This window comes from Nicotiana attenuata, unplaced genomic scaffold (assembly GCF_001879085.1).
Source record: "Nicotiana attenuata strain UT unplaced genomic scaffold, NIATTr2, whole genome shotgun sequence".
NCBI lineage: Eukaryota > Viridiplantae > Streptophyta > Magnoliopsida > Solanales > Solanaceae > Nicotiana > Nicotiana attenuata.
Genome location: NW_017670335.1, coordinates 444,986 through 468,116, shown reverse-complemented (window position 1 = coordinate 468,116; position 23,131 = coordinate 444,986). Strand labels below are relative to the sequence as shown.

Sequence of the window (23,131 nt, the reverse complement as noted above, 5' to 3'; positions counted from 1 at the left end):
TGGAGTTTAACTTATACATAGTAATGTGCAAAATAATTTATTATAATGCCTAAAAGATAAAATTAGTAACTTGAAAAATAAAGCAAGCTTCCCAACATGGATTAAAACACAGTAATTATGTAATAAATTAAAACACAGTAATTATGTAATAGAATTTGTAATGCCATCGTATATAAGCTAAATCCCAACATGGATTACTTGCCTTTACACCGAATACGATATCTAACCGGCTTGAGAAATAGTACCGTTGATTACTGAAAAATTCAAATTTTCCTATTAATTACCTTTGACTTTCCGATATCTCTTCTTTCATGGAAAAGAGCAAGAATTATACATGTGTTTTTCCCGTTCGTAAGATGATTATTGTGAAAGTAATAATCAAGACATCATATCTTAATTAAAACTCCTATCCTTTCCAAGGATTTAAAAAAAATCTATGATTAGACTTTTGGAACTGTTCTGAATGCCCCGTGAACATTAAATAGAAACACTCGGAAGAAAATATTGTACTTAATTATATGCATTTATTTCTAACCGTCAAAAGTTTGTACAACTAACGTCAAAATAGTATTCTTTCCGTTCACTTTTATTTGTCCACTATACTAAAAATACATTTTCATTTTTACTTGTCCACTATACTAAATCAAGAGAAAGACAATCTTTTTTTTCCTGTTTTATCCTTATCATTAATTACTCATTTCAAAATTAGTTTCTAAGACTTTTTGAAAAGCTATCATTATTAGGGATTATATGGTAAAATACATACTACAAGTACTATTTCTTAAGGGACGTGAAAAGTTTAAAATAGACAAGTAAAAGTAAACGGAGAGAGTACTTAATAAAGTATATGATGTGAGACTGCCTCACGACTCCTAAATACTTTGCGCACTTAATCATAATTATTTTGTGTATATTTTCATTCTCTATTTTTCATTCAACTATGACAAATTGGTGTGGTTTGATGCAAGGTGTGTTGGGCTAAAAACGGTCCAAAGATATTTCTAACATAAGGTGATATATACTAAGCAGGGACCCACATCATCTCCATACTCGTATTTTGCTAAAGTTGGTTCTAATACAAGTTGTTGGGCTAAAAATAGCATAAAGATACTCTTAACATGATATGATATTGTTCGTTTTGGGGCAAATCTGCACAAACTTTTTCAAAAGACCTCATATCATCAAAAGTGTGCAACACATTATAAGTAAATTCTTTTTCTTTCTTATTTTCCATATGAGACTTTATTCATACGCACTCAACGAAGTGTAGATAAACGTTTTTGTTGTTTCTGAAACACAAGTGGGGATGGGTGAATTGTTCTCAATTAAAAATTAGTTGACTAATATAGGTAATAGTCGACTCTTTTTCTCTTAAGTCTTAGAATTAGGCAGAAAATAAATATGCAGAAATAAAGAAACCGTAAAGGCTCAGAGTTTTTATACTGGTTCGAGTACTGTTGTGGTACCTACGTCCAGTTCCCTTGGGTCACAAAGGTTCTTTAAGATCTTCTCAATAGGTGAATAGTTACAACAGTTGTGATTTTCGTTCGTTCACCACTAACGAAGTTAAGTTTGAATGGTTCTCAATATTTGACACAACTTCTTGACTGTTTTCTAACTATTCATATCTTTTGTGATACTAGTAAACTTAAGAATACAGTGTTTGTACTAAGAACCAGAAAAATGTAGAAACTTGTATATGGAGTGGCGTAAGTCTTTCTTCTGTACTTCAGTTCTTCATAAAGGTAGGTCTTGAATTCTTCTTGTCATCAGAGTCATTGCAAATCTTGACCAGACTGACTATTGATTGATCAAAGAATATTCTAAGAGATTTGACCCAAGATTTGCCTCTGAATCCAATTTACAAAAGGAGGTTGGATTCAATTCTTGGATATGCTCTCCTTTCCTTGTATTTTCCTAACTTTCAGGAGCAATCATCGGCATGTAGTTGATTGATCGACAATCACTCCAACTTCCATTTTGCTTGTTGTCTAAATTGAATTCTGTCAAATATGATCTTCTGATTTATTTTTCCACATATTTTTCTTTATTCTCGAACTTGATTGCTTATCCTTGTCTTGATTGATTTGCACCAGACTTTGCTTAAATCGGCACTGGCTTGATTTCTTTCCTCTTGTCAATTTCAGCATTTGCATGTCTTTCCTTCCAAGTTCCTAAGTTCCTACATACATTAGGATTGATTAGATATCTGTTATTGTCATCATTGAAACTTACAGTGTAACCGTTTCTCCTCCTTGCTTAAGTGTAGGTTTTATAATGCGAGTCTCTTCGTAGGTGTCGGGTTTATAAAAAAATCCTTATTTCTACTCTTTACCAAGTGTACGTTTTAAAATGTGAGTTCTTGGCAGAGGTAGCAATCAAAATGTAAAACCTAAAAAAAGGAAAAGAAAAAACGAAAAGTCCTAAGAAATGTAGCTCAAAGTAACATATAAAACAACAAGATAAGTAGAATAAGAGAAGAATAGATAACTTTCTTATTTCATCAAGTGTTCAAGTGTATTCCATCTCATATTTCATGCCTATATTTATACTATTACATATGAAGGTTACAAAATAATTATCTTAAACATGACATTAACAATTGAGATCATGGGGGAAAGATCACGGGGAGGGGTTATGGAGGTGTGGGAGTTACAATCATAATAGTGATGAGTAGTGGGAAGTTTTTTGCATCATGGGTGAAACTAGTGGGAATAGTGAACATCCACATTTACTAAACATTTTATAACACTCCTCCTTGGATGTCCAAAAATAGATAATATGCCTCGCTAAAACCTTACTAAGAAAAACCCTGTGGGAAAAAAATCTTAGTGAAGAAAAAAGAGTACACATATCTATAATACTCTTTATTTGTTGCCTCGTTAAAACCTTACCAGGAAAACCCAGTGGGACAAAATCTAGGCTAAGCGAAAAAGAGTACAGCGCGTATCTTACTCCCCCTCATGAAAACATCACTTTATTTCTCGAAGACGCCGCATTCCAATCTTCTTCCTCAACTTCTCAAATGTTGAGGTTGGTAATGCCTTAGTGAACAGATCACCCAAATTTTCACATGAACTAATATGTTGAACATTAATTTCACAATTTTGTTGAAGATCATGCGTGAAAAAGAACTTTGGTGAAATGTGCTTTGTTCTCTCTCCTTTGATGTATCCTCCTTTTAGTTGAGCAACACAAGCAACATTGTCTTCATATAGTGTAGTTGGATTATCCTTTTTCATAAGTAAACCACACATTTCCTGAATATGTTGAGTCATTGATCTCAACCAAACATATTCCCAACTAGCTTCATGAATGGTTATTATCTCAACATGATTTGAAGATGTGGCAGCTATTGTTTGTTTCATTGAACGCCATGATATAGCTGTACCTCCATATGTAAACAAATATCCTGTTTGAGATCGGGCTTCATGAGGATCGGACTAATAACCTGCATCGGCATAGCCAATCATTTCTGACTTGAATTCATTAGAATAAAACAATCCCTTATTTATAGTTCCCCAAAGATATCTAAATATATGCTTAACACCATTCCAATGTCTTCTTGTTGGGGAGCAGCTGAATCTTGCTAATAAGCTTACTGCAAAAGCAATATCTGGTCGGGTATTGTTGGCAAGATACATTAGTTCCCCAATTGCACTAAGATATGGAGTTTCATCACCAATGAGCTCTTCATCATTTTCTTGCGGCCGAAATGGATCTTTATTTATATCAAGCGATCTCACAACCATCGGGGTACTCAATGGATATGCATTATCCATGTAAAATCTCTTTAAAACCTTTTCAGTGTATGTTGATTGGTGGACGAAAATTCCATTTGGTACATGCTCAATTTGTAGGCCAAGACAAAATTTTGTCTTACCAAGATCTTTCATTTCAAATTCTTTCTTCAAACACTCTACAACCTTTAGAAGCTCTTTAGAAGTGCCAATGACATTCAAGTCATCAACGTACACAGCTATGATGACAAATTCAGATCCAGACCTCTTAATAAAGACACAAGGGCAAATAGGGTAAATTTTGTACCTTCCATTAGCAAATACTCGCTAAGACGATTGTACCACATCCTCCCTGATTGCTTCAATCCGTATAAGGATCTCTGAAGCTTTATTGAACAAGTTTCTCTTGAACTTTTATGTGCTTCAGGAACATTAAATCCTTCAGGGATTTTCATAAAAATTTCATTGTCCAGTGAGCCATATAAGTAGGTTGTGACAACGTCCATCAACCGCATATCAAGCTTTTCATGGACTGCTAGATTTATTAAATACCTGAAGGTAATTGCATCTACCATAGGAGAATATGTCTCCATATAATCAATGCCAGGCCTTTGCGAAAACCCTTGTGCCACAAATCGTGCTTTATATCTTACGACTTCACCTTTCTCATTTCGTTTTCGCACAAAAACCCATTTGTACCCCACTGGCTTGACACCTTCAGGCGTTCGGACTATTGGTCCGAAAACTTCACGTTTTTCGAGTGAAGCCAATTCCGCTTGAATTGCGTTTTTCCATTTTGGCCAATCATTTCTCTATCTACATTCATCGACAGATTTGGCTCAAGATCCTCATCTTGTTGCATTACTTCAACTGCAGTGTTATATGCAAAATTACTGTCAACAACAACATTATTCCGGTTCCACCTTTTTCCTATAGAGACATAACTTATTGAGATCTCTACATTTTCATTATTTTCAGGTACTAGAACCTCCTGTGAGGTCTTATCAATTATTATGTCTTTATGCTCCTCTTGAGCAATTGCCTCCATGTTATGATCAACTTGATCATTTGCTCCTTTCCTTTTTCGGGGATTCTTATCCTTGGAACCGATTGGTCTACCACGTTTAAGGCGTAGCCTAGACTCATTTGCATTATCATACTGTCCAGCTGGGATATCAACTCGAATTGGAGCATTTATAGCTGGAATATGAGATTTAGTAACCCGTGGAAGGTTAGTAAATGCATCTGGAAATTGATTTGCAACATTTTGCATATAAATGATCGTTTGAACTTCTTGTTCACATTGATTTGTAGGAGGATCCAAATGAGATAGAGATAATAATGTCACGACCCGGATTTTCCACCCTCGAGATTCGTGATGGCGCCTACTCATGGAAGCTAGGCAAGCCGCGTATTGTAGAATTTCTAACTCATTCATTAGCCCTTTTTAACAATTTAAACTAACATGTGATCAACAGTGAAACATTAATGATAAATAGAAACAAGCGGAAGACTTAATCTGATAAATTAACCATAAACAATACAACTACGCCAACATACATCTCTACCCAGAATCCGGTGTCACAATATCACGGACTGTCTACGAATACTACATACAAATGTCTGAAAGAAAAGTACTGTCTGTCTCGGAAGTAGATGAAAACAGAATACATATAAAGATAGAAGAGAATGCCGGGCCTGCGGACGCCTACAAGGCTACCTCGGGATCTCTAGCTGGACAGAAGGCAGCCACCCAATGCTACGGTCCAAAAGCTGCCTCTCCGAGATCTACACATAGTGCAGAGTGTAGTATCAGCACAACCGACCCCATGTGCTGGTAAGTGCCTGGCCTAACCCCGGCGAACTAGTGACGAGGCTAGGACCAGACCACCAAATAAACCTATGCAGTTATATAATATAAGGCGGAAAATAAAACAGGAATAAACAAGTAAAGATGGGAGGGGGTACATGCTGCGGGGGAATATCAATACCAACAGTAATTAAAGAGAAAGGCATAAGGAACAGTTTAGAATCTACAGCAAAGCAATGAAGAACTCGCAGCCAATCTATAAACAATTCGTGTTTTCTATTGTTGCGGCGCGCAACCCGATCCAAAATATAATAACATTGTTGCGGCGTGCAACCCGATCCTTATCATTCATCACTGTTGCAGCGTGCAACCCGATCCATATCATTTATTACTGTTGCGGCGTGCAACCCGATCCATTTCATTTATTACTGTTGCGGTGTGCAACCTGATCCATATCATTTGTTACTGTTACGGCGTGCAACCCGATCCATATCATTTATTACTGTTGCGGCGTGAAACCCGATCCACATATACAGTTCAATACCAATGCACAAGTAGAGTCCCGGCAAGGGATCAATAAAGAAACAACGCTATCCCGGCAAAGGAATCGACAGTATAAGTAAATACATCGCGGCAAGGGAGAAACAGCTGTAACCAAACTTGTTCCAACATCTAACTACCTCAACTATCACCAATACTGAATCATAAGTAATTTCCACGAGAATAATCATAATCCTTGCTCAATACAGAGAATCATCAACTTACGCATCCGTAGTATTATTTAAGAACACAACAATTTCAATTTAAGACTCACGGTCGTGCTTGACACTAACGTATAGATACTCGTCACCATGCCTATACGTCGTACTCAACAAGTAACATGTAGCAAATAGGACACAACTCCTAATCCCTCAAGTTAAGGTTAGATCAAACACTTACCTCGAACTTCCACGGCCAACTCAAGCCTCAAATACCGCTTTTCCTTTAAAATTCGCCTCCGAATTACTTGTATCTAATTCAAATTAATATAACAACATCAATAAATGCTAAATAATCCAATCCCAAGGCTAAATTATGGGTTTTCCATGATTTTCCTCCAAAAGTCAAAAATCAACCCTGGGCCCGCTTGGTCGAAACTCAAGGTTCGGACCAAAACCCGTTCACCCATTCACCCACGAGCCCTAATATGCAATAAGTTTTGAAATTCGACCCCGAAACGAGGTCCAAATCTCATTTAATCAAGAAGCCCTAACTCTACCCAAATCCCTAATTTTCTACCATTAAAACCCTAAGATTATTAATAAAAGTTGATGAAAAACATTAGAGAGTTGAAAGAAATCAGTTAATGAGCACTTACTTGTGATTTGGGAAGAAAATCTCTTGAGAAAATCGCCCTAGGTCTTCTATTTTATGAAAATTTGAAAGAGAAATCGCTGAAGTTATGTTTTAAAAGACTCCACTGCCCGACTTCTGCCTGCGGTGCCTGGGTCGCACCTACGTGATCGCACGTGCGAAAAAGTGATCGCTTCTGCAGAAATGACTAGGCCCGCTCGGGTAGCATCTGCGAGAAGGGACCCGCTCCTGCGGAACCGCTTCTGCAGAAGCTTGTCCACATCTGCGAGAGACGGGACCGCACCTGCGACCCACTATGCGCACCTGCGAGCTCGCACCTGCGGTGCTCGACTAGCAGGTGCGGTTACACCAGAACAGATGCAACAACAGTGTTTTCCTAAGTTTAAACACCCCGGAACCTACCCGAAACTCACCCGAGCCTTCGGGGCTCCAAACCAAACATGCATACTAACTCAAAAACATCATATGAACTTATCTGTGCGATCAAATCGCCAAAATAACCTCTCAAACGGCAAATTTAGCATAGAAATCTAAGAAAAGTCTCAAAACATCCAAAGTATCAATTTTCACAACTACGGGTCCGAATCACCTCAAACGACTTCCGTTTCTTACCAATTTTCACAGACTCATCTTAATTCACATATAAGACCTGTACCGGGTTCCGGAATCATAATACGTGCCCGATACCATAAAATTTTAAACTCATTTCATTTCCAAAACTCATAAATAATTCCAGGAAACAATTTTCTTTAAAAATTCATTTCTCGGGCTTGAGACCTCGGAATTCGATTCCGGGCATACGCCCAAGTCCCATATTTTTCTACGGACCTTCCGGGACCATCAAATCATGAGTCCGGGTCCGTTTTACCTAAAATGTTGACCGAAGTCAACTTAAGTTCATTTTAAAGTCAAAATTCATCATTTTTCACAGATTTTCACATAATAGCTTCCCGGCTACGCGCCCGGACCGCGCACGTAAATCGAAGTGATGTTGAAAGAGGTTTTTAATGCCTCGGAACGCAGAATTTATTTCTAAAATAAGTGATGACCTTTTGGGTCATCACATCCTCCACCTATAAAACAACTGTTCGTCCTCGAACGGACATAAGAAGGAAGTACCTGAGTCGGGAAAATTATGGGGATAACGGCTCCGCATGTCAGACTCGGACTCCCAGGTCGATGCCTTAGCAGGCTAACCTCTCCACTGAACATGAACAGAAGGAAAACTCTTCGATCTCAACTGACGAACCTGCCGGTCTAGAATAGCTACTAGCTCCTCCTCATAAGACTAGTCCTTGTCCAACTAGACAGTGCTGAAATCTAACACGTGAGATGGATCGCCGTGATACTTCCGAAGCATGGACACATGAAATACTGGATGCACGACTGATAAGCTCGGCGGCAACGCAAGTCTGTAAGCCATCTCTCCCACTCGATCAAGAATCTCAAACGGGCCAATGAACCTAGGGCTAAGCTTGCCTTCTTCCCAAATCTCATCACGCCCTTCATGGGCGATACTCGAAGCAGTACTCGCTCACCAACCATGTAAGCCAAATCATGAACCTTACGGTCGGTATAACTCTTTTGCCTGGACTGAGCTGTACGAAGCCTGTCCTGAATAATCCTGACCTTGTCCAAGGTATCCCGTACTAGGTCTGTACCCAACAACCGAGCCTCTCCCGGCTCAAACCATCCAACCGGCGACCGACACCGCCTACCATACAAAGCCTTATAAGGAGCTATCTGGATACTCGACTGGTAGCTGTTGTTGTAGGCAAACTCTGCTAAAGGCAAGAACTGATCCCACGAGCCTCCAAAGTCAATGACACTAGCTCGGAGCATATCCTCCAAAATCTGAATGGTCCGCTCGGACTGCCCGTCCGTCTGAGGATGAAACGCTATGCTCAACTCAACCCGTGTGCCCAATTCTCGCTGCACTGCTCTCCAGAAATGTGAGGTAAACTGCGTACCTCGATCCGAAATGATAGACACGGGCACACCATGAAGACGAACAATCTCCCGGATGTAGATCTCAGCAAACCTCTTGGAAGAATAGGAGACTGCCACAGGAATGAAATGTGCTGACTTGGTCAGCCTATCAACAATAACCCACACTGCATCGAACTTCTTCTGAGTCCGTGGGAGTCCAACAACAAAGTCCATAGTGATACGCTCCCACTTCCACTTAGGAATCTCAATCTTCTGGAACAAACCACCAGGCCTCTGATGCTCGTACTTAACCTGCTGGTAATTCAAACACCGAGCCACATATGCAACGATATCCTTCTTTATTCTCCTCCGCCAATAATGCTGCCGCAAATCCTGATACATCTTCGGGGCCGGATGAATGGAGTACCGGGAGCTATAGGCCTCCTCTAAAATCAACTCTCGGAGTCCATCCACATTAGGCACACAAACTCGACCCTACAATCTCAAAACTCCATCATCACCTAAGGTAACCTGCTTGGCACCTCCGTGCTGCATCGTGTCTCTAAGGACACACAAATGGGGATCATCATACTGCCAATCTCGGATACACTCCAATAAAGAAGAACGAGCGACTGTGCAAGCTAACACACGGCTGGGCTCAGAAACATCCATCCTCACGAACTGATTGGCCAAAGCCTGAACATCCAGAGCAAGCGGTCTCTCACCGACCGGAATATAAGCAATACTGCCCATACTGGCTGACTTCCTACTCAAAGCATCGGCCACTACATTGGCCTTTTCCGGATGATATAAGATGGTGATATCATAGTCCTTTAATAGCTCCAACTACCTTCTCTGCCTCAAATTCAACTCCTTCTGCTTGAACAAATACAGCAGACTCTTGTGATCCGTGAACACCTCACATACCATGCCATACAGATAATGCCTCCAAATCTTCAACGCGTGAACAATGGCTACTAACTCCAAATCATGAAACGGATAATTCTTCTCATGAATCTTTAACTGCCGCGAAGCATAAGCAATGACCTTGCCATCCTGCATCAACACCGCACCAAGCCCAATACGAGATGCATCACAATAAATTGTATAAGGCCCTGAATCTGTGGGCAAAACCAACACCGGTGCCATAGTCAGAGCTAGCTTGATCTTCTAAAAGCTCGCCTTACACTCGTTTGACCATATGAACTAGGCAACCTTCTGGGTCAACCTGGTCATCGGGGCTGCGATAGATGAAAACCCTTCCACAAACCGACGATAGTAGCCTGCCAATCCCAAGAAACTCCGAACCTCTGTAGCTAATGCTGGTCTAGGCCAGTTCTTAACTGCCTCTATCTTCTTCGGATCAGACTAAATACCCTTTGCTGAAACCACATGACCCAAGAAAGCAACTGAACTCAACCAGAACTCACACTTCGAAAACTTAGCATACAACTGGCTATCTCTCAGAGTCTGAAGAACCATTCTCGGATGTTGCTCATGCTCCTCCCAGCTGCGGGAGTAAATCAAAATATCATAAATGAAGACTATCACGAACGAATCCAAGTAAGGCCTGAACACTCGGTTCATCAAATCCATGAAAGTTGCTGGGGCATTTGTCAATCCGAATGACATCACCAAGAACTCATAATGCCCGTACCGAGTGCGGAAAGCTATCTTAGGGACATCGGATGCCCTAATCCTCAACTGATGGTAGCCAGATCTCAAGTCAATCTTCGAAAATACCTTGGCACCCTGAAGCTGATCAAACAAATCATCAATCCTCTGCAATGGATGCTTATTCTTGATTGTAACCTTGTTCAACTGCCGGTAATCAATACACATTCTCATTGACCCGTCCTTCTTCTTAACAAACAACACCGGCGCACCCCAAGGCGAGACACCAGGTCTAATGAAACCCTTCTCAAGCAAGTCTTGCAACTGCTCCTTCAACTCTTTCAACTCAGGCGGGGCCATACGATACGGCGGAATAGAAATGGGCTGAGTGCCCGGAGCTAAATTAGTGCAAAAGTCAATATCCCTGTCGGGTGGCATACCCGGCAAGTCTGAAGGAAATACCTCAGGGAACTCACGAACAACGGGCACAGAATCAATAGAAGGAACCTCAGCACTAGAATCACGAACATATGCCAAATAAGCCAAACACCCCTTCTCGACCATACGCCGAGCCTTCACATAAGAGATAACACTAGGAGTAGAATGACCAGGAGTCCCTTTCCACTCTAAACGAGGTAAACCCGACAAGGCTAAGGTCACAATCTTGGCATGACAGTCCAAGATAGCATGGTAAGGTGATAACCAGTCCATCCCTAGTATGACATCAAAATCGACCATGTCCAGAAGTAGTAAATCCACACGAGTCTCAAGACCCCCAATCACAATGTGCAGGAATGATGGACTCGATCTACCACCATAGAATTACCCACCGGTGTAGACACATATACAGGGGCACTCAAGGAATCACTAGGCATGACCAGATATGGTGCAAAATAAGATGACACATAGGAGTATGTAGACCCTGGATCAAATAGGACTGAAGCATCTCTACTACAAACCAAAAAGTACCTGTGATGACTGCATCGGAAGCCTCAGCCTCAGGCCTGGCTGGAAGTGCATAACATCGAGGTCGGGCCCCACCACCCTGAACCACATCTCTGGGACGGCCTGCTGCTGGCTGGCCTCCACCCCTAGCAGCCTGAGCTCCACCTCTAGCACCTCTACCTCCACCTCTAGCACCTCTACCCTCACCTCTAGCTGGCGGGGCGGGCGGTGGAACACCTGGTGCCTGGACCATAGCACGGGAACCCTGCTGCTACTCCGGATATGACCATACTCACCACACTCAAAGCACCCACCAACCTTGGACAAGCCCTCCGGATATGACCATACTCACCACACTCAAAGCACCCACCTGAATGCTGCGGCTAAAAAAACTGAGACAACTCTAGAGCGGCGGTGCACTGATAGGAGCTGGTGGTGCACTGTAGGACTGCTGATCCGAATACTGCATGTGAGAACCACGGCCACATGAAGCACCGTGAGAAACCTGAAGTGCTGACTGAAAAGCCCTAGGAGGATGGCCTCTACCATACGAATCCCTGCCTCCAGACGAGGTACCACTGAATCTGCCTGAATGACGAGGCCTCTTGTCAGTCCCCTGACCACCTCCTTGTGACAAAACCATCTCAACCCTCCTGGCCACATTGGCCGCCTCCTGGAAAGAAATCTCACTCCCCGTCTCCTTAGCCATCTGAAGTCGAATAGGCTGGATAAGTCCCTCAATGAACCTCCTCACTCTCTCTCTCTCTCTCTCTGTGGGAAGTATAAGTAGAGCATGATGGGCCAAATAAATAACCTGGTCTCATACTGGGTAACAACCATGGAACCCTGCTGGAGAAGCTCAAACTGCCTCCGATAGATCTCCCTCTGAGTAACGGGAAGAAACTTCTCCAAGAATAGCTGAGTAAACTGCTCCCAAGTCAAAGCTGGCGATCCGGCTGGTCTAGCCAAACAATAATCTCCCCACCAAGTCTTGGCGGATCCAGATAAGCGGAAAGTAGCAAAGTCGACCCCATTGGTCTCCACTATCCCCATGTTCCTGAGAACCTCATGACAATTGTCTAGATAATCCTGGGGATCCTCAGAAGATGCACCGCTAAAAGTAGTAGTGAAGAGCTTTGTGAACCTGTCCAATCTCCACAAAGCATCGGCAGACATAGCTGCTCCATCACCGGTCTGAGCTACCACACCCAGCTGAACTGCTCCAACCCGGGGAGGAGTTAGGAACAGGAACAAGGAGAAGCGAGAACCACTTAAATGGAGGAATCGATTGTATTTCGTCCTTTGTTCCCCATAGCAACTGGGGATCAAAAAGCACCAAATTTGATGACTTATTAAGGGAAAGACGAAGTAAGAGCATGCTATTAGAGACGTTGCAACATATGTCGGGAAGGCCTCCGTTGATTGTGTACGAACAAAATACGAATCCAAAGGCTGTCTGATACTGGGGAGCGATCTGCTCCAGAGTGCAAGTAGCAGGAGTCTGGGCTCCTCCTCCAGCCTGAGAGACGGCTGGTGCTACAGGAAGCAAGCCTGCCCGGGTGACACTCTCCATAAGGCCCACTAGACGGACTAGAGCATCCTGGAGTACTAGGGTAGCAATAAACCCCTCTGGGACATGAGCTGGGCCCACCAGAACTGTCTGGGCCGGAACTCCATCATCAAAGTCAACCTGAGGCTCCGCCGCAGGTGCTGCTGCTCTGGGCTGAGCTCTGCCCCTACCTCGGCCTCTAGCACGGCCTTGGCCTCAGCCTCGCCCTCTGCCCCTCGTGGGAGGTGCTGCTGGGGGCTCGGGCTGCTGATCGGCGGATGAGGAAGTGCGTGTTCTCGCCTTCTGCAAAAGAACATAGTAGAAATTCAATTAGCATTGAGAAAACCAAACCGTACGACAAGAAAGAATAAATGTGAAGTTTTTCCTAACTCTGTAGCCTCTGGGGGATAAATACAGACGTCTACATACCGATCCCTCAGACTCTACCAAGCTTGTCCGTGAATTGTGAGACCTAGGTAACCTAGAGCTCTGATACCAACTTGTCACGACCCGGATTTCCCACCCTCGAGAGTCGTCATGGCGCCTACTCGTGGAAGCTAGGCAAGCCGCGTATTATAGAATTTCTAACTCATTCATTAGCTCTTTTTAACAATTTAAACTAACATGTGATCAACATTGAAACATTAACGATAAATAGAAACAAGCGGAAGATTTAATTTGATAAATTAACCATAAACAGTACAACTACGCCAACATAGATCTCTACCCGGAATCCGGTGTCACAATATCACGGACTGTCTACGAATACTACATACAAACGTCTGAAAGAAAAGTACTGTCTGTCTCGGAAGTAGATGAAAACAGAATACATATAAAGATAGAAGAGAACGCCGGGCCTGCGGACGCCCGGAGGACTACCTCGGGATCTCTAGCTGGACAGAAGGCAGCCACCCAATGCTACGGTCCAAAAGCTACCTCTCCGAGATCTACACATAGTGCAGAGTGTAGTATCCGCACAACCGACCCCATGTGCTGGTAAGTGCCTGGCCTAACCCCGGCAAAGTAGTGACGAGGCTAGGACCAGACTACCCAATAAACCTGTGCAGTTATATAATATGCGGCGAAAACTAAAACAGGAATAAACAAGTAAAGACGGGAGGGGGTACATGCTGCGGGGGAATATCAATACCAACAGTAATTAAAGAGAAAGGCATAAGGAACAGTTTAGAATCTACAGCAAAGCAATGAAGAACTCGCAACCAATCTATAAACAATTCGTGTTTTCTATTGTTGCGGCGTGCAACCCGATCCATATCATTTTGTTACTGTTGTAGCGTGCAACCCGATCCATATCATTTATTACTGTTGCGGCGTGCAACCCGATCCATATCATTTATTACTGTTGCAGCGTGCAACCCGATCCACATATACAGTTCAATACCAATGCACAAGTAGAGTCCCAGCAAGGGATCAATAAAGAAACAACGCTATCCCGACAAGGGAATCGACAGTATAAGTAAATACATCCCGGCAAGGGAGAAACAACTATAACCAAACTTGTTCCAACATCTAACTACCTCAACTATCACCAATACTCAATCATAAGTAATTTTCACGAGAATAATCATAATCCTTGCTCAGTACAGAGAATCATCAACTTACGCATCCGTAGTATTATTTAAGAACACAACAATTTCAATTTAAGACTCACGGTCATGCTTGACACCAATGTATAGATACTCGTCGCCATGCCTATACGTCGTACTCAACAAGTAACATGTAGCAAATAGGACACAACTCCTAATCCCTCAAGATAAGGTTAGATCAAACACTTACCTCGAACTTCCACGGCCAACTCAAGCCTCAAATACCGCTTTTCCTTTAGAATTCGCCTCCGAATTACTTGTGTCTAATTCAAATTAATATAACAACATCAATAAATGCTAAATAATCTAATCCCAAGGCTAAATTATGGGTTTTCCATCATTTTCCCCCAAAAGTCGAAAATCGACCCCGGGCCCGCTTGGTCAAAACTCAAGGTTCGGACCAAAACCCGTTCATCCATTCACCCACGAGCCCAAATATGCAATAAGTTTAGAAATTCGACCCCGAAACGAGGTCTTTATCCCAATTAATGAAGAAGACCTAACTCTACCCAAATCCCCAATTTTCTATCATTAAAACCCTAAGATTATTGATAAAAGTTGATGAAAAACATTAGAGAGTTGAAAGAAATCAGTTAATGAACACTTACTTGTGATTTGGGAAGAAAATCTCTTGAGAAAATCGCCCTAGGTCTTCTATTTTTATGAAAATTTGGAAGAGAAATCGCTGAAGTTATGTTTTAAAAGACTCCACTGCGCGACTTCCGCACCTGCGGTGCCTGGGTCGCACCTACGTGACCACACGTACGGAAAAGTGATCGCTTCTACGGAAATGACTAGGCCCGCTCGGGCCGCATCTGCGAGAAGGGACCCGCTCCTGCGGAACCGCTTCTGCGAAAGCTTGTCCGTTTCTGCGAGAGACGAGACCGCACCTGCGAGCCACTATGCGCACCTGCGAGCTCGCACCTGCGGTGCACGATTCGCAGGTGCGGTTACACCAGAGCTGATGCAACAACAGTGTTTTCCTAAGTTTAAACACCCCGGAACCTACCTGAAACTCACCCGAGCCTTCGGGGCTCCAAACCAATCATGCATACTAACTCAAAAACATCATATGAACTTATCCGTGCGATCAAATCGCCAAAATAACCTCTCAAACGACGAATTTAGCATAGAAATCTAAGAAAAGTCTCAAAACTTCCAAAAATCAATTTTCACAACTACGGGGCCGAATCACCTCAAACGACTTCCGTTTCTTACCAATTTTCACAGACTCATCTTAATTCACATATAAGACCTGTACCGGGTTCCGGAATCATAATACGTGCCCGATACCATAAAATTTTAAACTCATTTCATTTCCAAAACTCATAAATAATTCCAGAAAACAATTTTCTTTAAAAATTCATTTCTCGGGCTTGAGACCTCGGAATTCGATTCCGGGCATACGCCCAAGTCCCATATTTTTCTACGGACCTTCCGGGACCATCAAATCATGAGTCCGGGTCCGTTTTACCTAAAATGTTGACCGAAGTCAACTTAAGTTCATTTTAAAGTCAAAATTCATCATTTTTCACAGATTTTCACATAATAGCTTCCCGGCTACGCGCCCGGACCGCGCACGTAAATCGAGGTGATGTTGAAAGAGGTTTTTAGTGCCTCGGAATGCAAAATTTATTTTTAAAATAAGTGATGACCTTTTGGGTCATCATAAATATATTCCAATCTATCTCTTTTTCCAGCTGTTTATTTTCTCCCCCTAATGTTGGAAAAATTGATTCATCAAAATGACAATCAGCAAATCTGGCTATAAACAAATCTGCAGTCATAGGCTCTAAATATTTAATAATAGAAGGAGATTCATAACCAGCATATACTCTCAACCTTCTTTGGGGACCCATCTTTGTGCGTTGTGGTGGAGAAATTTGAACATATATCGCACGTCCAAAAATTCTTAGATGGAAAATATTTGGCTCCTGACCAAAAGTCAACTGTAATGGGGAGACTTCATGATAACTGGTTGGCCTTGCACAAGTGCTGCTGCATGCAAAATAGCATGTCCCCACACTAATATGGGAAGTTTTGTCCTCATTAGCAACGGTCTAAATATTAATTGGAGGCGTTTAATCAATGATTCTGCTAGACCATTTTGAGTATGAACGTGAGCAACCGGACGCTCAACTTTTATTCCGGTGGCCATACAATAATCAATAAAGGCCTGAGATGTAAACTTCACCAGCATTATCAAGACGAATTGTCTTAATTGCATAATCTGGAAATTGTGCTCTTAACCTTATTATTTGAGCCAACAATCTCGCAAATGCCATGTTACGAGTGGACAATAAGCACACATGTGACCATCTTGTAGATGCGTCTATCAAGAACATAAAATACTTGAATGGTCCACATGGAGGGTGTACAGGCCCACATACACCCTGTATGCGTTCCAGAAATGCAGGGGATTCAATCCCAACTTTAGCTGCTGATGGTTTCATAACCAATTTTCCTTGAGAACAAGTAGCACAAGAGAATTCATTAAATTGAAGAATCTTCTCGTTCTTCAATGTGTGCCCATTTGAATTCTCTATTATTCTGCGCATCATGTTAGAACCGGGATGGCCCAACCGGTCATGCCAAATGATAAAATCATTAGAAGTAGTAAAATTTTTATTTACAATGGCATGTGATTTAACGACACCAATGTTTGTGCGGTACAACCCAGAAGAAAATGCGGGTAATTTTTCGTGCACATATTTTTTCCCCGCTTTTATTGTAGTAATATAAAGGTATTCAATCTTTCCTTCGTTTGATGTCTCAACATGGTAGCCATTTTGGCGAATAGCTTTGAAACTCAACAAGTTTCTTTGAGACTTACTACAATACAATGCATTATCAATAGTTAATATTGTTCCTCCAGATAGTAATAAGGCCGCTCTTCCAAAGCGCTCAATCAACTTTGTACTACCAGATATTATATTAACATAGGCCTTTCTCATAACCAAATAAGAGAAAAATTTCTTTTCTCTTAATATTGTGTGAGTTGTAGCACTATCCAAAAGACATAAATCTTCATTACTCATCTTGGATCCAATTGAAGACTAAGGAATTTTAATTTCTTCATAAAAAAGTAAAAGTACATCATGAGAAATACGGAAAACTAACATCACCAACGACAACATAAGACAACTTAAGTACTACTTGAAAATAAAAACAACTTTAAACAAGACAAAAACACTGAAAATAAAAATAACAACATAATTGCATTCCCCAGTAAAATAATCAAACTTTAGTTTTAATCTCCAAAATAATCTTCAACTTCCAAATGAGTAAGATCTTCGAGGCCTTGAAAATCATCATCATTCAAAGCAAGATTTGCCTCGGCATTGTCATCATTTTTGTTTGAAGGCCCTGCCTCAAAATCATTTTTAAAGGTCAAGTGAGACTCCACTGGGGCATTAGCAGAAGATGCTCCAACATTATTTGCCTTTCTTTTGATGGAGTTTTGATAAAGCCTGACAAAATGCTCAGGTGCACGGCATTCAATTTTTCAATGACCTTTCATGCCACAGCGGTGGCAGTTACCGCTTTTGCCTCTTAGAGGATTGTTTTGAGAACCCATATTGTTCTCTCGTATGCCATGAACACCACGATGACGACTATTATATCGTCTCTTACCATTTCCATGCCCACGTACATTCATATGGCCATGATTATTATTCTGCCTTTTTCAAGACTTATCACGTCTAGCTGCCATATTCGCTTTAGGAAGCGGAGCTGACCCTGTGGGACGGGCTTCATGATTTTTCAGCAAAAGGGTATTATGTTGCTCAGCCACCAGAAGGCATGAGATCAATTCAGAATGCTTTTTGAAACCCCTTTCATGGTATTGCTGCTGTAATACCATATATGAGGCATGAAAAGTCGTAAGAGTCTTTTCCAACAAATCCTCATCATTCATAACATCCCCACATAATTTTTACTGCGAAGTTATTCGAAATACAACAGAGTTATACTCACTTACGGTCTTAAAATTTGCAACCATAGGTGCATCCACTCATATCGAGCCCTTGGCAATACCGTTGCCTTAAGGTGATCATATCTTTCCTTCAAGCCAGTCCACAATTCAAGTGGATCTTTCACTGTCAAATATTCAACCTTCAAACCTTCATCCAAATGATGACGAAGGAAAATCATGGCTTTCGCTTTGCCTTGGCTTGATGCCTCATTACCCTGAGTAATGGTGTTACCAAGACCTTTAGCGGCTAAGTGAATCTCAACATCGAGAACCCATGATAGGTAATTCTTTCCAGAAATGTCAAGTGCCACAAACTCAAGCTTTGACAAATTCGACATAGTGAAAACTATCAAAGATGATAAATAATTAGAAATCATTAGGATAATTGCGTAAAGAATCTTAAAAATTGACATAATATTAAATTTGTGATCTATATACACTAAAGTGATAATTCCATAGAAAAGATTACTATTTGTTTCTTCAAATTATTAGTATATCTTTGATGTTAACTAGAACAAAAATGTCTTCTAACTTTAACACAATTTCAAATGTCGTACAACATAAAATAAGTATTCTTCTCTCAGTTAATTCTATTAACATGAAAATTAGCAACTTTCACATGACAATCATACAAATAACTTAAAATAAAGAAATATAGAATTCTTTATTTTTACATATAGCTAGAGATGTGAGAAATTATAAAACTGCATATTAAAGATACTAATCATGAAATCAAAATATACAAAGAAGAAAACAAAATGAACAAATATACCTGAACAACGAAAAGAGCTCAACTTCGTGCTGATAACGTATTAAGAAATGTAGCTCAAAGTAACAATATAAAACAAGAAGATAAGTAGAATAAGAGAAGAAGAGATAACTTTCTTATTTCATCAAGTGTTCAAGTGCATTCCATCTCACATTTCATGCCTCTATTTATACTATTACATATGAAGGTTACAAAATAATTGTCTTAAACATGACATTAACAATTGAGATCATGGGAGAAGATCATGGGGAGGGGTTATGGAGGTGTGGGAGTTACAATGATAATGGTGATGAGTAGTTGGAGGTTATTTACATCATGAGTGAAAGTAGTAGGAGTAGTGGACATCCACATTTACTAAAGATTTTATAACACAAATAACTAAAGCTAGCTAGTATTATTTTTTCTATATAAAAGTTAAACCAAAAATCACCTCTTGATATATTTAGTGGACACTAAAATCTAGTAATTCTTAAGATAAAGTACCAATCACCAGGTGCACGTTTAGCGAAGCAGTACGCGAAACCTTTTTACTGAATATATATTTATCAATACTGAGAGGAAACAGATAAGTAGGAAGTAGGAAGTAGGAAGAAATGACACCATATAACACAAATTGTCTCCCGACGCATTAGTTATGTGCCTGATTTTGCTCTAAGAGGTCAAAGATTTGAATCGCAGCTAACACATACCTTTTGCAAATATTTGAGAGAGCCTCTATGATTAAAAATTATGACTAAGTAGAATTGAACTCATGATCTTTTAATTTCTAACATAAGACTCAACAAAACTAATGGGCTAAAGCTATATACTATTTAGAAATATGATAATTAAAGTTCTTATTTCTATACTTTTATAAATTTCGATATCGTGTACGGGTAAAATCGGGGATAATGTCTACCCCAATTCCCCGATGAAAGAACAAAGAGGGAATACGGATCCGCAAGATTGTAATCGGGGCTAGAGACCCATGGTAACGAGACCTGGGCAGGGTGAACGATATATCCGATATCGGACACGGTAAAGTGACGCATCCCGGATCGAGTATAACTTCTAGACCTCGAAAGACACGGCACACGGTTATGCACGACTGATAGGGGGCCGTAATAATCGCCCTTAATCGGACATTGTGGCGCGAGTCTCGTTCAGAATCAATTATGGATCAATAATTACCGGAAAAAAGAAGATTCTTACCTCTTTTAGACTTGTATTAGGACTGAAATTCTCCTATTATATAAAGGGGAAGATTTTCTTTGATTTGACACATTGTAACACACAATTCAAGGCAATAAAAGTTTATTTTTACCTTCTAGCTACTGTTAAGAACTTTGCTCACTTGTATTGTTCTTCATTCACAACTGGGCTCGAACCGAGTATTCAGTTGAGGACGAGGTCGTTGTTCAATCTAAGATCAGGCCTGGCCATAACATTGCGATTGGTTTGATCATTTATTTCATATTTAATTCATTTATCTATTATTCTTAATTATTCGTGTTGAATTAAACCACGCATCCTTTAAACTGCATACAAATTTATATGTTACCTAATTTTGGGGTAAACAATTTGGTGCCCACCGTAGGCTAAGGATAATAATGGTAATTTAATATGAATCTCCCTAACTCACCCTATTTTATGTTTATTCTTTGAAATCTGATCTCAGATCAGCCTCAGAATGTCAAATGAAAAGAGAACAAGACTTTTTTCTTCATCATTGAAATATGCCATTCAATCGCACAAACTCACAGTCTGCTCACTTGAACGTTGACTCTAAGTCTGGCCATCACGTCAAAAATAATAATTTTATATATTCCAAAAAATATTTACAAAGACAAGATAAAACGGCCTCATAATATGTCAAAAAGAAAATATACAAGGAAAAACTAAAAAAGAAAGGAATTTATGCCTGGTCTTCACCAAGGCTCGACTCGTCACCAGAATCGTCGGAACCCTCGGAGCCTTCGGGACCCTCAGGCTCATAGAGTTCCTTTGCATCGGCCTCAAGTCTCTTGGCTTCTTCAATCTCGGCCGACAGGTCAAAACCTCGGGCATGGATCTCCTCGTGGGTCTCTCTCCGGGATAGCCGCTTTACATACTCAGTCTTTTGTCTTTAAGCGGGCCTCGGCAATCTCCACGTCAGCTATATACTGTGCGAGCATTTCCTCGACGTCGGAGGAATCAATAGAAGTTGCCTCCAACTTGGACCTCAACGCGGCATATTCTTGGCTGAGGGCATCCCATTTTGTGATGGCTGAGCTCAGCTGTGTCCGGAGTTCATCATTTAGCCGAGACCACTTATCGGCCTTGTCTTTTGCCACTCGGAGTTGGTCCTTGACCGATGCCAGCTCTGCTTTTGCAGTCTCTTTTTTTGAAGCCAACTGGTCCATCCTGCCCTTCCATGCCTTAGTCGTGGCCTTGACCTCATCCATCTCAGCCCGAAGCTGGTCGATCAGGTCTACTTTCTCTTGGACCTGTGAAGTTGCGTTGTTAGTCACCACGAGTAGCTTCTCGTTTTTAGCCTCAAAGATCCTTACCTTCTCGACCAGGTCAGCATGCTCCCTCTTCACGGACAAGGCCTCCTTCTGAGCCTTTTCCAGCTCGGCTCGAAGAATTGGGAGGTCCTTGAGAGCCTCATCTTGTTGTTCACTGAGAGCCCTGTACATGTATTTCTTTCGGACTTGCTCTTTGATCTCGAACTCGAGCTGGCTGATCTCCAATCGGGACCGAAGGAAGCTTTCATGGTGAAGCACTGGAGCCTGAAAAATTATGAAGTCATTAGAACATGTCTAAAACTAAGCAAGATTTGCAAGGGGCACGAAGGGTAGATGCCTTACCCGGTTCAGTGCCTGTTGCGCCTCATTGAAGAGGCTCTACGTGCCTACTTCGTTCATCTTTGCTTCGGTCACCAGGAACCGAAGGTAGCTAGCTATGCCCACCGGAGTGGACAGGACCCAGGCATCCGCTAGGATAATGAGAACGATCGTTCTGTTACGGTCGAGGTCCACACTCAGGGCAGTGAACTGCTTCACTAGTTTCGGGCTCGAGCTTAGTTCGCCCGCTCCCGATGGCATATCCTTTTTTGGGACCTTCAGGTGACCAAGCCCGAAAAAATCCGCCAACATGGCCACATCCATGCCATCGAAGAACGTTTGAGGGAATCATCTGGGCCCGGTGCTGTCTCGTTTGATTTCTCTTTACCCGCTTGAGCCTCTTCGATCATGGACTCAGGACAGGAGCAGCTTCTCGGGAGGCTGCAGCCTCCGTCTCTCCCTCTGGTTCCTGAGTAGAGGGGGATCGACCTCGTGGTCACCTTTTCCGATTGCCGCCTGCTCCCCCTCGTTGAGGGTAGACTCATGAGCAATGAACTCAAGGTCGTCATCCTCGGGAAAATCCCTGAGCTGGTAGAGAGAATCAGAGTCCGATACCCTGGGCTTGGTGCTCTTTTTGCTTTTTCGGACCCAGATGGTCACCCTCTTTTTCTTCGCCTCGGCGTCCGGAGAGCACTAAGGCTTTCTCTTCTTCTTCTTCTTCTTCTTCTTCTTCTTCTTCTTCTTCTTCTTCTTCTTCTTCTTCTTCTTTTTCTTCTTCTTCTTCTTCTTCTTTTTCTTCTTCTTCTTCTTCTCCTCCTTTGCGGAAGCTCCGGGCTGTCCCGAAGCGGAGGGTTCGGCAAACAAGGACGGATCCTCGTCCTCATCCAATGGCCTGAGCTCGGTGGTCTTGGGCAAACCTGTAAGAAGAAAGAAGACTTACCGATGTGTCAGCCAAGAATATGAAGGTAATCATTCTAGAGAGAGCCTCACCAGGGGAAAGGGCCTCCCACTTGCCCTTCGAGAGCTTGCGTCATTTGC

At 41.6% G+C, this 23,131-nt stretch overlaps 1 protein-coding gene across 1 annotated transcript; it reads right to left on the bottom strand.

Moving 5' to 3' along the window:
* Window positions 1-18,232: 18,232 nt before the first annotated feature.
* LOC109238016 lies at window positions 18,233-18,858 on the bottom strand. The gene is made up of 2 exons (XM_019404441.1): window positions 18,583-18,858; window positions 18,233-18,397 (listed from the first exon to the last, which is right to left on the bottom strand). Exons 1-2 carry the CDS (start codon window positions 18,856-18,858, stop codon window positions 18,233-18,235), a joined length of 441 nt encoding a protein of 146 aa, XP_019259986.1.
* Between the last annotated feature and the right edge of the window lie 4,273 nt (window positions 18,859-23,131).